Raw genomic sequence first — 15,293 nt, 5'->3', positions numbered from 1 at the left:
GTGGTAATAACAAATGTCTCTTGAGAAAAGATTCTGTAGGGTACCATTTATGAGGTTGAATCTAGATTTGATGGGACTGTCTTAAAATGAATTATAATTATAATATAATATATATATATAATAAATATAATAATATATAAATCACATGTTTTCCTATTTGGATAATTACATTTAACCTTGTATGTTTGAGTGTGAAACTCCATTTCCCCTTTTATTATGACAATTGAATTAGCCTTTATGATTTTTTTATTACACAATAATTAGTTTTGAGTTCAGAGTCAAATAATAGTTTGCCTTATAAAAATAGCTAAGACAATTATAGTTTGGGGAACTATCAAATCTTGTTTACATCCTGACCTTAAGTCTATAATCCTGGAGATTTTGTAAATCCTACCATACCTCTCTTGGGTGTATAATAAGATGGTAAAAAAAAAAGCGGGAGGATGGTCTTATTTGTAGAAAAAGACAAGTCATGCAGGAGGTGGTGGACTACTCTTGTTTTCCCATATAATTTAACCAAAATGGCTGACTTCTACTAGTGTAACATAATCATCAGTGAAAAATCCAAAACCCTGAGTACTGCAAAGTTACTATCCATAGTGATCTTTTTTCTTACATTTACCAGATTAATCACACTTGTGTCATCAAGAAGATGCCCATACAAACGATTTTGCATCCATTCTCTTTATTGTGACTGTATTTTCTGTCATTGAACAATCAGATTTCTAGGTATTAAAAAAAGGCTATCTCCTAAGGCTCAGAGTCTCTGCTCTTGATTTGACCAGGGTCCACCTTTATTGGGAGTATGGCCTCCCAACAAACCTATTTGGCTTGGAGTTCTGTACTGCTGTGACAAATTTTTGCCATATATATAACACAGACCTTAATGCAAAATAGGCTTAAGACATAATATATAAGTGATAGGTTTAGAAATTTTACAACTAAGTGTAATTGTATCACTTATGTATCACTGACCTCTCAATGCAATCAGTCCAGAGTATCAAGATGATAAATGTGTGATTTTCTATGTAAAATAATCATTTTGATAATGCATACAAATGAATAAAAATCATTGGAATAGCAATAATTTTATTTCATATTTGAAATCCCCAATGTAACTTTGACTTTTAATTTTTGCTTTGTAGGAATTTTGGGAAAACATTATGTAGAAAATGATACTAATTAGAAGTGATTTCTATAGAGCAAAGACATTATATCCTTACTAAATTAACTCCTCTTTAGATCTAGATGCCATGAAGTGATGACTTAAGGCATTTAAGAACAAGGTTAGACTTTTTTAAAACTAAAGTATTTAACTAGACATATTGTTGTAAAGCAATGATAACTTCTTGTTTCCACTTGTAATCTTGGTGTATTCCTTTTGTTTGTACACACCACTTTGAATTTAATATATCAATTTCCTATTTTACACCTAATAATGTTATCAATTTCTTATTTGGTCATGAAATCATAGGAGAGACACACTTTCCTCATTGCTCCAATTAGCTTGATATTCTGTGGCCCCCATTAGGGTGCTCTAGTCATGCTCACAGGGAAGTTCAGACAGCAACAACTGAAAGAGATGAGCTTCGTTATCTACTTTAGCTTCAGTTTATCAAAACTTTTCTCTGCCCACTAACTCACAAATCACTTCTCAGGAGTCCTCTGTGGCTTTCTATTTTGCTTGGGCTGCCCAGAGGGGCAGTCCAAGGGAGCAGAGCAGAAGACTCACCCTGCCCTTGTCTCATGATGTTGACTCTATTGTTGCCTTATCCCGCCTGCCATCTATAAACCTTAAAATTTCCCAGACCCTACTTTATAAGATTGGATTAAGACCATTCCCCATTTGGGCAGTGAACTCTACTTAAAGCAGGAATGTGAGAATTCTACTTTACCTAGTTGGGTCTGCCCTAGGGGAAGATAAAGTTGTAAACTCTTTTCTGAACAATGAAAAGTACTTAAACCCATACTTTTCTTAAGCTAAGTACCTATAAAGGTCAAGCAACTTGTAAATTTACAAGGAACAAAGAACTGGAAAACTTACTCAGAGCTTTCCTGGTGTGAATTACTCAAAAATCCACACCTTCTTAGGTGTGGACTAAAAATGGGCAGTCCTTTAGAAACATCTACAGTGATTGGTAGATGTAAGGACTTAGGGGAGGTGACAGAGGAAATTTTGCCCTTAAAAATAGGAGCTCAGAGAAGAGCGAGAGATCTGGTTTCTGATTCTCATTCTGAAGGAGAGCTCCTTGAGGAGCTCCTCTGAGAAAAGTCATTCTGAAACATTCAGATTGGAGAGACTCATTCCGAGGAGACTGATTCTAAAACATTCAGATTGAAGAGGGAGCTGGTGAAAGCAGCTGAGATGCTGCTGGCCTGGTGTCATTAGAAATCCTTACTTAGACAGATCTTATGGTGAGTTATAAAAAACTGACTGATTTCTTTTTTAAGACTCAGGTCTAGGTCATATTAGCTTGAGGCTCTTCATACTTACTCCTTTCTTACTCTCTCTCACTTTCTTTGATTACTCATTGTATTGTTAATTAAAATCTCTATAAAACCCAATTGACTTGGGTATTTGAATAATTGGGAATATTTCCCTGGCGACCACCTTATATTTGATTTTAAACCCAAGACACTGTAGTGAAACATATTTCTGTGGTCAAACTTATTCACCCTCTCTTATATCTATCACAATTTATATCTTCCACTATTTTAACCACTACACTTTAAGACCTCAACCATTTTAAATCTCACACATCCTAACCTCACTCAATGAATTACATCTTACAATCCTCACCGCTGAGTCAAGTTTAAGCTCATGCTTGGTATGCTTCAACAGAAAGGTGGTAGGTTATATTTCCTTCACATAATAGCAAGCCTGGAGAAGCAAGTGAACATCTTTTAACATAGCTTGTAAAATAACAGTATATATCTAAAATAATTGTTTCTAGAAAGATACCTGATGGTAATGGGATATTAGAAAGTCAAGGAATGACTGTTTAGAACTAGTATCAGATGGACATAGGGTTGGGGAAGGTGAACAGGATAAAGCTTACATGATACCAAATACTATTGAAACAGATTTATTGAAAATTGGGGAAGGAAGGGAAGAGAATTCTGATGATCTATATAAAGAATATATACGAACCTCGAATAAAATCAAATTGGTAGATTCAGAGAGATGGTATCTGCACTGTCCATTACCTCTCTATTTAAGAGTTCCAGTTCCTAAAATAAAATACACTTCAGTAACTCAAATTCCCCTTATATGGTGACAGAGGTAGTAAGGTTTGACAGATGAGCAGGAACAGGGCTCAAAGGGAAGGTCTCACTGACAGATGGCTTTAGGTGTCTCAAGCAGCTCTGTAGGAATGTTTCAGTCAGCATCAACAAAGATATACAGGAATAGGTAGTTAGTAAGAAGTATCACAAGGAAAGCCATTAGAGAGAGAACAGCTAGTTCACCAGGTCCACCCTAGGAGACTAGACAAACACAACCTCCTGATTAACTGTAATAAGAACAGTCCTGCTGCTTCTCCAGAATTCTGGAATGTGCCTGCTTCAGCCTTTGCAGCACCCCCTCCTGTTCAATTCCTTATAACACTTTTATTCTGAGGGATTCCTCCCAGTGTGAATTCTTTGATGATGAGCTAGATGAGAACTCTGGCTGAATGTCTTTCCACACTGCTTGCATTTATAAGTGTGGACTCTGATGTACAGAAAGTTCAAAGTTATATGTGAATGTCTTTCCACAGTGCTTTAATTCATGTTTCTCCTTAGTATGGATTCTTTGCTGTACAGAGAGAGAGGAGTTATGACTGAAAGCCTTTCCATATTGTTTTCATTCATAAAGTTTCTCCCCAGTGTGGATTCTCTGGTGTACAGCAAGGTTGGAGTTACATCTGAATCTTTCCACATTGTTTGCATTCATAAGGTTTCTCCGCAGTGTGGACTCTATAATGTGTAACAAGATGGGATCTTTGAATGCATTTCCACATTGCTTGCATTCATAAGATTTCAGGATTTATATGGGAATGTCTTTCCACACTGCTTGCACTCATAAGATTTCTCTCCAGTGTGCATTCAGTAATGTATGGCAAGAGAGGATTTATATGGGAATGTCTTTTCACATTGCTTGCATTAATGAGGATTCTCTCCAGTGTGCATTCTCTGCGTGTGCAACAAGTTTGGAGGTACATCTGAATGCCTTTCCACATTGTTTGCATTCGGAAGGTTTCTTCCTAGTGTGAATTCTTTGATGACGAGCAAGATGAGAACTACTGTTGAATGTCTTTCCACATTGCTTGCATTCATAAGGTTTCTCCCCAGTGTGGATTCTACAATGTGCAACAAGATGGGATCTTTGAATGAATGCCTTTCCACACTGCTTGCATTCATAAGGTTTCTCCCCAATGTGGATTCTCTGATGTACAGCAAAAGAGGATTTATATGAGAATATCTTTCCACACTGCTTGCATTCATAAGATTTCTCCCCAGTGTGGACTCTCTGATGTATAGCAAGAGAGGATTTATATATAAATGCCTTTCCACATTGCTTGCATTCATGAGGTTTCTCCCCAGTGTGGATTCTCTGGTGTACAGCAAGTTTGGAATTACAACTGAATGTCTTCCCACATTGTTCGCATTTATAAGATTTCTCCCTAGTGTGGACTCTCTGATGTACAGCAAGGACGGACTTATGTCTGAATGTCTTTCCACACTGTTTGCATTCATAAGATTTCTCCCCAGCATGGGCCCTCTGATGTATAGCAAGAGAGGATTTATATGCAAATGCCTTTCCACATTGCTTGCATTCATGAGGTTTCTCCCCAATGTGGATGCTCAGATGTATAGCAAGAGAGGCTTTATATGGGAATGCCTTTCCACACTGCTTGCATTCATAAGGTTTCTCCCCAGTGTGGATTCTACAATGTGTAACAAGACAGTATCTTTGAATGAATGCCTTTCCACATTGTTTGCATTTATAAGGTTTCTCCCCAATGTGGATTCTCTGATGTATAGCAAGAGAGGATTTATATGGGAATGTCTTTCCACACTGCTTGCATTCATAAGGTTTCTCCCCAGTGTGGATTCTAGAATGTGTAACAAGAGAGGATTTATATGGGAATGTCTTTCCACATTGTTTGCATTCGTAATTTTTCTTCTCAGTGTGACTTCTTTGATGAAAAGCAAGATTAGAGCTCTTGTTGAATGTCTTTCCACATTGTTTACATTCATAAGTTTTACTTCCAGTGTGAATTCTTTGATGACATGCAAGATAAGAACTCTTGCTGAATGCCTTTCCACACTGCTTGCATTCATAAGGTTTCTCCCCAGTGTGGACTCTCTGATGTATAGCAAGAGAGTAGTTACGTGTAAATGCCTTTCCACATTGCTTGCATTTGTGAGGTTTCTCCTCAATGTGGACTCTACAATGTGTAGCAAGATGGGATCTTTGACTGAATGCCTTTCCACATTGCTTGCATTCATAAGGTTTTGCCCCAGTATGGATTCTCTCATGATCAGCAAGAGAGGATTTATATCGGAATAGCTTTCTACATTGCTTGCATTCATAGGTTTTATCCCCAGTGTGGACTCTCTGATGTCTAGCAAGACAGCATTTATCTGTAAATGCCTTTCCACATTTCTTGCATTCATGAGGTTTCTCCCCAGTGTGGACTCTCTGATGTCTAGCAAGATAGGATTTATATGCAAATGCCTTTCCACATTGCTTGCATTCATAAGGTTTCTCCCCAGTGTGGATTCTCTGATGTACAGTAAGTTTGGAGTTACATGTGAATGTCTTTTGACATTCCTTGCATTCATAAAGTTTCTTCCCAGGGTGAATTCTCTGCTGTCCAGCAGGACTGACCCTGTGCATAAAAATCCTTCTGAGCTGATTACTTTCACTAGATATTTCTTCAGTGTGAATTCTTTTATGTTCAATATGATTTGAATTTTGAGATGCAACACAGAATTCTCTGAAAGCAATGTTATCAGGATCATCACCCATGAATCTTTGTAAGTCCATATCATCCACAGGAAGGTTCACCTCTGTGTGATTCGCCTTGATTTGGGGTCTGTTCTCTCCTTCTATAAGAAACAAACAATATACATATATAGTGACATATGCACATATATAGCTCTATCTCCTTCCCTCCATTATCAAAACATAAAATGCTTTATATTAAGAAGAACAATCTTCCAACTTAAATGGGCACAATCCATTCTTTGAAAATGTCATGACATCAAAACTAAACAAAAATTTAAATCACAAAGATTCTCCTATGTGATCTCATTGACTGTTCATCACAAATATGGGATTTTGGACAGGCAAACATTATTACATTTCTAACTCAGACCATGACCTCAGAAAAGCTGGATGAGTGACTTGACCCAAAATCCTGGCAGGTGAGACCAAATCTTGTGGCTAGGTATGCTCTGTCTATAGTACTAGACAATTCATTTCTAATCTTTTTTCCTTTTTTTGCATTGTCTATATATTCAATCCTCTCTTCATAGGTATTACTCCCCTGAGTGCATATAGACTAAATATTCCTATTATTTCATTTCTGGGAGCCAACAGATCCCCACTGGTTGACACAGACAGTGGGCAGCCAGAGAACTGCAAAGCAGCCCCCCCAACCCCGAACAAAAAGCTCCCAGCTAAATCCATTCTGTGACTTCTCTCCACAACTTTTCCTACTGATGGACTTGTTATGATTATGGCTGCCTCCCCAATACAGGATAAACATTAGGAGAGCAAATCCTTATGGGATCAACACATATATATCCCACCATAATTCCCTCAGATTATTACCCTAAAAAATTATATTCACAGAATTAAAGCCCAAAGATCATTAGCCCCCTCTTTTCCTTCTCCACAGAGCTACATTCACACCCTCTACAAGCCAAGCAAGCCAAGAACTTCAATCACCTTCAAGACACACTCCAATGAATTCTGTCTATGGACAGAAACCAGGCAACTTTGCCAGGTGCTTTAAATTAACAGAAGAAAAATAGAACTTGTAAATTGAGGTAAATCCCAAATCTGGTCTGTCATTAAATTGCCCTCTAACCTTGTACCTAACTAGGGAATGTTTTGGTACCCATCTCCTAAGTAATTGTGATTGATGGTGAAAGCTGACCAAAAGTAACAATGATTCTCCTAGGTCAGGGAGAATTAACCTCTAAATCACCCTGTTTATATCATTCATCTACAGCAACAATGTTTCATTGACTATCTCCTTAGGCTATGTGTCTCGTTAAGTTCCATGGAAACATATATGTAGAAAATTGATTGTGTGCCAAAGAAGTATGTACCCTATAAAATAAACAAACCTCTGTGCTATGGCAGAACACTGTGTGATGCCTACACACCTGGGATTGAGCACACAGTGCTTCTCATCTCCATTACCTGACCAGATCTTCACATCTAGACAGAGCGAACCCTCACCCTCAGGGAGACTGCTGGATGGCTCCCAAAGTTTCATCATCTAGCTTTTCTGTAAGCATCATGTAATACTTTTCAGGATTTCTTTTGACCTTATTATTTCTTCCAGTATCTGGGATCAGATGAAGAAATTCAGCACTCTTTTTTGCATTTATCCAAGGCATAAAAATTTTGATCTGTTCCCTACTCCATGAGAGTAGCCATTACTATCCTTTTAATGCCTCTTTTCACTAAAATAAAACCCTTCTACTGAATACAGTTTAAACAAAAACATGGCATTTCCAATGTCTAAATATATGTCTCATACAGTAAGCTGAGTCCATAATCCTTTTGTAAGAAATGGGCAAGCTCATACAATTCTCTTCCTATTTCCCACCTCATATAAATGCTAATATTTTCATGATATTCTTCTTAAAAATTCCAATACAGATGTAATGCATTCTTATTGTACCTCAGAAACTAGCTAGGACTATTACCCCATGGCAAGTCACAGGAGTTCTGTTGGTTTCAGGCTCCTCAACTGTAACATGGACATAATGATATCAAGTGACTCCTAGGGATCCTATGAGGATCTAATGAGATAATATCCATAAAGTATATGACACACACTAGGAACCATAGGCAAATAGTGATGTTTATGTTTATCATCAGAATTTGGATTATTTCCTCCTTTGATAGCTTTTCTCCTTAAACTGTCATTCTCTTCACTGCTCTAGTTCCTGATTTTCATGATGAATTAAATGCATTCCTATTCCCCAACTTTTTTCTCCCTGTATAATTTCAGAGTGAGATACAGAATTTGTTGCCATTTTCTAAACCAACTCGATGTCTGGCTTCTAGATTGTAAACTCCAGGACAGCCCAGACTGGCGTTTTCCTTCCTTTGAATGCTAAGGGCTTAGCAAGGTTCCTAGAACATATTTATTATTTAATACATGTTTACTGACTCGGCCCAGGGATTATATCAGGCCCAAACTCTACCAGAATCCTTATATTTTGTCTCCCTCCTGGCAGGTAAATGCAGGCTCTGCCCTCAGCCCTCTTTTTGTCACTCTCTTGCCCTCATTTCTCAGCAGTCAAGAGTAACTCCATTGGAATTAGAGCAGACCCAATTCTTAAGATCCCATGGCTTCTCTCTATGCTCTCACCTCCCTAAAGTGAGGTGCTGTGGGCACCTGATTGTCCAAGAACAGGACAAAGACTGAGCCCCAGAAACCTGGAAAGGGTCTGGAGTTCATGATTTAGAGAAAGCTTAGCCTTGGATGTCTTCCAAGTAAGGCAGCAGTCTTCATTCTTCCTCATGGGCTGCAGGTCAATGGAGAGAAGGAAAATCTGGAAACCAGTTGTCTGGCTCTACTCTACATTGAGGTTCCCCCATCTCAGTTGGGCCCTCACCATGACAAGTGTGGAAACAGGTGTAAAGGGAGAGATGAGATGGAACACAGGAGAAGAGATGATTGTGGATGGAGAGTAGAAATGCACAGAGGGATGCTGGGGAAGTTTCAAAGGACACAAGATGAGTTCATTCCTGAGCCCTGAAAGTGTGAAGGAGGATCCTGAGCTCTGATTTGGGAAATCTCATCTCGAATAGCCTTAAGTGTCCCAAATAGACTGCTGTGTCTCTGGTGTTAATTATGGGCTTAAAGCTCTTCTCAAAAATCTTTGATGGTCAGGCATGTAATAGAGGCTCTTTCACTAGAGCATTTATGGTAAGGGAAGTGCTGGAACAATGACACTAGGAAATAAGGTTAGAGGAGAAGCTGGCATTTTCACTCTTCCCCCCTCACCCACTTCCTGTGTCTTTCTGTTGATTTTAATAGCTCTTCAGACAAGGTAAGTCAACAGAAATCTTTCAATGGATTAATTTCACAATATAATACTGTCAAAAGGGGATTTATTTTAAAGGAAGAAAGTTAGGGAGTAGGGATATGGTAGAGGGAATTTATGGCTTCCCTAATCTATTTTTAAATATAATATATGGCAGCAAGGTTGATTTGTCCTTCAGGGGAAATTGTTAATAACTTGAAAAGGATCTTCTGAGCTAGGCCCCAATCTTTCCAAAGTTCAATTATTGGTCAGGAATTCAGAGCAGTAGTCTGGGGGATCCTCTCTCCCAGTTCAAAAGAGCAGAAGTTTCGAGCAGTGGCCTGCTAGATCCTCTCTCCCAGTTCACGAGAGCAGAAGTGAAGTTTCATATGTTTGCTTTCTTAACTGTCTCCCTGACTAAATTCTTCTCTGGAATCTTCCCTTCTCTCCTTGACTGACAGTCCTCCAAGCTTCCATTCCTTGCATCTGCTTGCAAGTCTCTCTGTTGTAGTAATCATTTTCTCACAAGTAGGACATTTGAGATTGACCCAAGCAGGATTTATCCTAAGATGGCAGTCTGTGTTTCTGACCAGAAGAATCATCTATCTCTGATCCTGAATTTAGTTTAAGTAAAATATTGTTTTGGGGAAAAGTAAGAATTGCTTTTAGACTGGTCTCTGAGGAGGAAAAGCTGAGAACTCAAGATCAGTCTGAATAAATTAGTTTAAGGATCTCATGAATCCCACTTTCCTAAACCTTTTCCCGTTACTTCTCACAATAATAAAGTATTGTTAATTTATAGTGAAAGCAAATAGGTCTTTGGAATATATGGAAGAGATAGAGGGTGATAGAGTTCAAATAGGGTGTCAGTTCTAAGGGACTTTGGTTAAGTCAAACCCAAAGTTGGCCAACATTACTGATACCTTGACAGGGTCTGTAATCTGAAAGGACATCTAGGGGTGGCAGGCATTTTGCTAAGCCCTGGCAAAATGTCAATTTTTTACCACATAGTTGACTCTCAGGGCATTTGTATCCCTAAAGAGCCTCCAAAAGACGAGCATTTCTCATATAACTATTCAGCTCACTACTTTACTTCCACCAAAATGATCTCTAGATTTCTTGATGTTGTTCTAAACCCAACATGAGTTTTACTTTGTTTAAAAATGTTTATTACCAAGGTTGAAAGATTTGCTATGTCTGTAAAAACTTGTGACAAGTATCTATTTTTAAAAATGCCATACAGCAATTTATGTGAAATATGATACTGTGTTTGTTTGCTATTGTAATTAATTGGGCTATTGAGAATTTTGGGGATACTGATTCCCACATATTTGTAATATTGTTCTTTATAAAAAAAAAACAACAAAAAACCTTGTAACATTCATTTGCTCATACTCACAGTGGATCATGGCCAGATATGGAGAGGAAATGGATCTCATTTTTGGTGAGAAAGCCTTGTAATCTTCATATTCTTAGCTGACACAATGTGTCAATGATTATAAGCTATATTTTTGAGTTTTTAAAAACTCTTTTATTACATTTTTCTTGCATGTGCAATATACTTTCAGGTTTTTTTATTTTTTCTCTCCTTTTTTATATTTGAAGCCCATGTCACCAGTATTAAGATTTCTTTAATTTTATTGATTTTGCAGTAATGTAAGTTTAAAATACATTTGCTATGAGGTCAATGCATGGCCAAAAGCTTGAGACTATAAAAATGATGCCACTAAATGTTTAAAATAAAATAAATATTATGGGACTTTACTTAATAATTCTGTCTGATTCCAGGAGAAGACACACACAAAAGAGCCACTGCACAGGGCCAAAGAAAAGTCAATCCAGGATGGATTGATGCACTTCCAAGCCAAGGTTTTGAATCTAGTGTGAAGACTCGAGGTTACTGTGTTAAACACTGTTATGACATAGGCTATCCTTGTGTCCATATTCACTCTGAAAATACTTACAGACGAGTATCCCAAACCTTGGCTTCTACTTGGCTCCTACAAACCTGGTCCCTTTTTTCTGTCTCTCATAGTGTGGTACCTTTCTGTAGTCCTGGCTACTGACTGGGTAAATGCATCATTGCTTAGATCACTTTAATTGGGCCCTGATTCAAGGAACTGTTATAGATTTATTTTTCTTTTACGTAGAATTTTTACACATAAGACTTTGATGGTCTATATTTTCATCCAGAAATTTTTCTTTTCTTTTGGATTTTTCTGATGTCTTTTTAATTTCTCTTGCCAATTGATTCATATTACCTCATACCTCAGCCATGCATCCCTAAGTGATCTGGTATTTTTCAATCACCCACAACATGGGGAAATGTAAAAAATATCATTATTTAAATTGCAAAGTTTACATTCCTTTTGAGAAGAATTTTAGGTAAAGAAAGATGCTACCTCTCTGAATCCAAAAACTGAACTGTTGGAGAAGACACTATGAAGAGGCCTCCAGACCACAAGCTGCACAAGAAGATCAAGAATGAACTTTGGGTGTAGTTGATTGAACATTTATTTGTTTGTATACTTTCATGCCAAAGGGGACTGTCCCCTAACTGGCCTTTTGTCAATGCGTCCAGCAATTATTGGTTTTCTTCTTTATTTTCTCTTATCCTCAAATTATTCTAATCTGTAAGTTGATTATGTTTTCATGATCATTTTGGGGAAAAAGTGTTTTTCCCCAAAATGATCACACAGTGAATTGTAAAAATGGAGACTTGAACCCAGGACTCCAGTCCCCAGAAGTCCTTGCTCACTTCCCAGGATGCTTTGTAATCTCACTGAATTCTCACCTGGGCGAGATCACAAATTATTATTTAAAGGAGCTCTTCGCCTACTGAGCTCTTGCTACTTCCACTTCCTGGTAGACTTGTCTCTCTACCTAGCCAGCAAAATTTCACATGCTTTCTTATTTTGTATTTTCTTAAATTCTCAACCTTTAATAAAACTCTAAAAATATAATATTCCTTGCTGAAACTAATTTTACCTGCCTCAGTTTCCCCTAAATTTTAATATAACATGTGGTAGAGGGTGAGCTCAATGAGGGCAGGGAATGTCCATTACAGCTCTTTATGTCCCCTGTAACTTAGCCCAGGACCCAGAACAGAGCCAGCACTCATACATGTTTCTGGATATTAAAGAACTCAGAGGGAATGAGCTTAGCCCTTCTGGTACCTGCAGGAGACTTCCAGGTCCTTCAGTCCCGAACACTGACTTCTAAGAGGGTTACAGACTGATCCTATGAAGGAAGTAGATAGGAAATACAGTCCAACAGCCTCATCTTACAGATGGGGAAACTGAGTCTCAGGGGTTGAGTGACATGTCCAGGGAGGCACTGCTAAAACCTCTGAAAAAGAATTCCAAGTTGAGTCCTTCTGCCTGGTCACCTTGGGTCTCCCAAACATCTTTTCCCCTCCCTTACCTGGACAGCAGCTCCTCAGGCCTTTTTGCTCCAGCATCCACAGGGCTTCCCTCTGCTCCAAATAAGAGATCATGTCTTCTGGGGCAGCTGGAATCCCTAGGCAAGGGAGAATCATTCAGGGAGGAGGATGGAAAGAAGCTTGCCCCTGAGTTCTCTTTAGGGAAAGGTTGGGGGGCCAAAGACACCAGAGACTCTCTCCATGGGGTTCCCACAGGAGTGGGAGAGGGCTGCCCTCAGCAGTCAGTGCCTGTAATGCAGGATTCCAGGTAGGATTGGCTTTTTATCCTGCTAGGGGGCCTGGAATGAGCAACAGACCTTTCCCCTCCCCATACTGCTCTGGTCCATTCTGACAGAAACTCCTCAACTCCCACACTGGATCCAAGGGTCAGTGTTCTGAGTCAATCTGAAGCCCCAGACCCAGGGACCTCATGGGATCAGATTTTTTTCCATCACCCTGTCTGCTCCTCTCCCCCTAACACCTCTCTGATTCTCCTGGACTGTTCTCTTGGGGAGTCTCTGCCTCCTCTCCTGGGGAAACCAACAGTACTCCTTGGGTCCAATACTGGCCAGGCCACTCATCCTATGTAAACCTTAAAATTTCTTAGACTTATGAATGTTGTAAATTTCCCCATTGGGAAATTTCATACTTGAAAAATTTCCTCTGATAGTAAGAACTCTATTGGAATGTGAAACTCCTTGGCATGGGAGGATCCTTCTCCTCCCTACTTAAGACTACTTTAGGACAGAAACCTTTTGCTAAACAATGGAAAGGGCTTTGACCTATGCTTAAGCATAGAACAGGAAGTTCTGTTCTAATCATGATCTAAAATCATGATTGATTTTAGAATTGATACAATAGAGATACTTGGAATGACAGAACCAGGTCTTGGAACTTACAATTTCCACCCTACTCAGAGTAACAGGATTTAGGAAGGGCTGCAGCAAAGATCAAGATTTAATTATTTGAGAATATGACCTTCAACAGACATGTGCAAAGGAAACAGACCTCTGGGCGGTCCTGGGTTAAGCTAGAGCCACCATTGGCACAGGGGAGACATTGACAGAGATTGGTAGATGTGAGAACTGAGGGGAGGGGACTTAGATGGTTTCCTTAAAGATAGTGGGGTCTGAGGACAGGAGGTGGAGGTTTAGCTCTGAAGGAGTCTGAGAGGAGGGAGGTCCTGGAGGGAGAGCTCCTGGAGAGGTCTGAGAGGAGGGCTTGAGGTGGAGGCCACTGAGACTGTTTATCCATTTTGGTCACGTGAGTAATAGGGATCTCTCTCTCTCTCTCTCACACATACCTTTCTTCCTACTGTTTGTAATTAAAAACTCCATAAAAGGTTGACTGCTGACTTGAGTTTTCATTTAGGAATTACATAGTTGAATTCCTTGGCGACCTTAAATTAATATATATCGGTCTTTTAAAGTGATTTCCAAGTCACACCTAACAATCCCAGAGGAGGGCAAGCAGGGCCTGCAGGAGGCTTACTGGGACTCCTGGAGGAGAGTCTCCACAGCATTTAGTGAGGGGAGGGGAGGGAGGAGAAGGTTGGGGAACCAATCTGGAAGCAGAACGCTAGGTTCTAGGGCATTTTCCTCAGAGAAAGCTGGACTTAGTCCATAGTTTTCCATATCCAGAAATGAGAGGCAGCTAGGCCTCAGTTTACATTTCTCCACAAATACCTCCTATGTGGGTGCCTCAGAACAAGCTACTTAATCCAATACATTCCTTCTTCTGTAAAATGCAGGTAATTGTGTCACTGAATTAGAAAAATGAAGGTGAGGAAGGAGGGCCATAATATTACAGAGAAAACCCTTGGCAGAGCTCCAGGCCAAGAGAAGGTCATTATAAACATTCCATCCCTTCCCTCCCTTGCTCACTGGTTCTGTTGGAACTGTAGGGCAATTGGAGTGAAGACTAAAGACAAACCTGATCTCATGGGGACACCTAGGAATTCTGAACTACAAGGTGATGCTGTTTAAAGAGAAAAAGATCCCCAAAAGTGATCCACTCTAGAGGGGAAGAAGGTAGGAGGAAAACCCTCCTGAACAGTTTTCCCAGAAGAGTTTGGGAGACCCAATTCCGGGCCGGGGAGAGGCAAGAAGGAATCAGCTCTGGGATTATTTCCATATCTGAGATTCTCCACCATGCATTTGATCTCAGACTTCAAGAGCAACAAAGGGAACCCCCAAGGTCCCATTACATAATGCAAAGTCCTTTTACAGGAGATCCAGGCAGCAGGAGGTGCTTGACTCTGGGCCTCAGCATGCCAGTCCTCATCCCTTCTTCATGACGGAAAACTGCTCAAAACCCTGCCTGCTGCTGAGGGTGATATTCCCTTGGATAGCTGACTCAGGCAGCAGAAAGAAGGTTCCTTACCCACAGAGAGCAGGTTCTGGGCATTCTCCAGAATCACCTCCTTGTAGAGCTCCTTCTGGGGAGGGGACAAGAGGCGCCACTCCTCCCGGGTGAAGTCCACAGCCACATCCTTGAATGTCACCACCTCCTAGAGCAGCCCAGGTCAGAGCACAGAAGGGTGAAAGTCACATCACAATGAAGATCCCACCTCTAGTCAATTACAGGAGGAAACTGACCAACAGAGAAGGGC

General features: G+C 39.7%; 1 protein-coding gene across 3 annotated transcripts in view; it reads right to left on the bottom strand.

Annotated features, from left to right (window-relative positions):
• Positions 1 to 668: 668 nt before the first annotated feature.
• LOC100618860 (zinc finger protein 420-like) overlaps positions 669 to 15,293 on the bottom strand; it is a 134,671-nt gene continuing 120,046 nt past the window's right edge. For 2 of the 3 annotated variants that reach the window (XM_056812442.1, XM_056812476.1), the window contains exons 3-5: positions 15,065 to 15,191; positions 12,685 to 12,780; positions 669 to 6,096 (exon numbers count right to left, since the gene is read on the bottom strand). In XM_056812442.1, coding sequence (XP_056668420.1) covers positions 4,130 to 6,096; positions 12,685 to 12,780; positions 15,065 to 15,191 — 2,190 coding nt within the window. In that variant the 3' untranslated portion in view covers positions 669 to 4,129. The remainder of the gene's footprint in view (positions 6,097 to 12,684; positions 12,781 to 15,064; positions 15,192 to 15,293) is intronic. The other variant, XM_056812448.1, reaches the window with a different exon arrangement.

Source organism: Monodelphis domestica, chromosome 1 (genome assembly GCF_027887165.1).
Source record: "Monodelphis domestica isolate mMonDom1 chromosome 1, mMonDom1.pri, whole genome shotgun sequence".
Classification (NCBI taxonomy): domain Eukaryota; kingdom Metazoa; phylum Chordata; class Mammalia; order Didelphimorphia; family Didelphidae; genus Monodelphis; species Monodelphis domestica.
The sequence above is the reverse complement of the archived record's forward strand: the minus strand, read 5'-3'. Positions and strand labels throughout refer to the sequence as shown.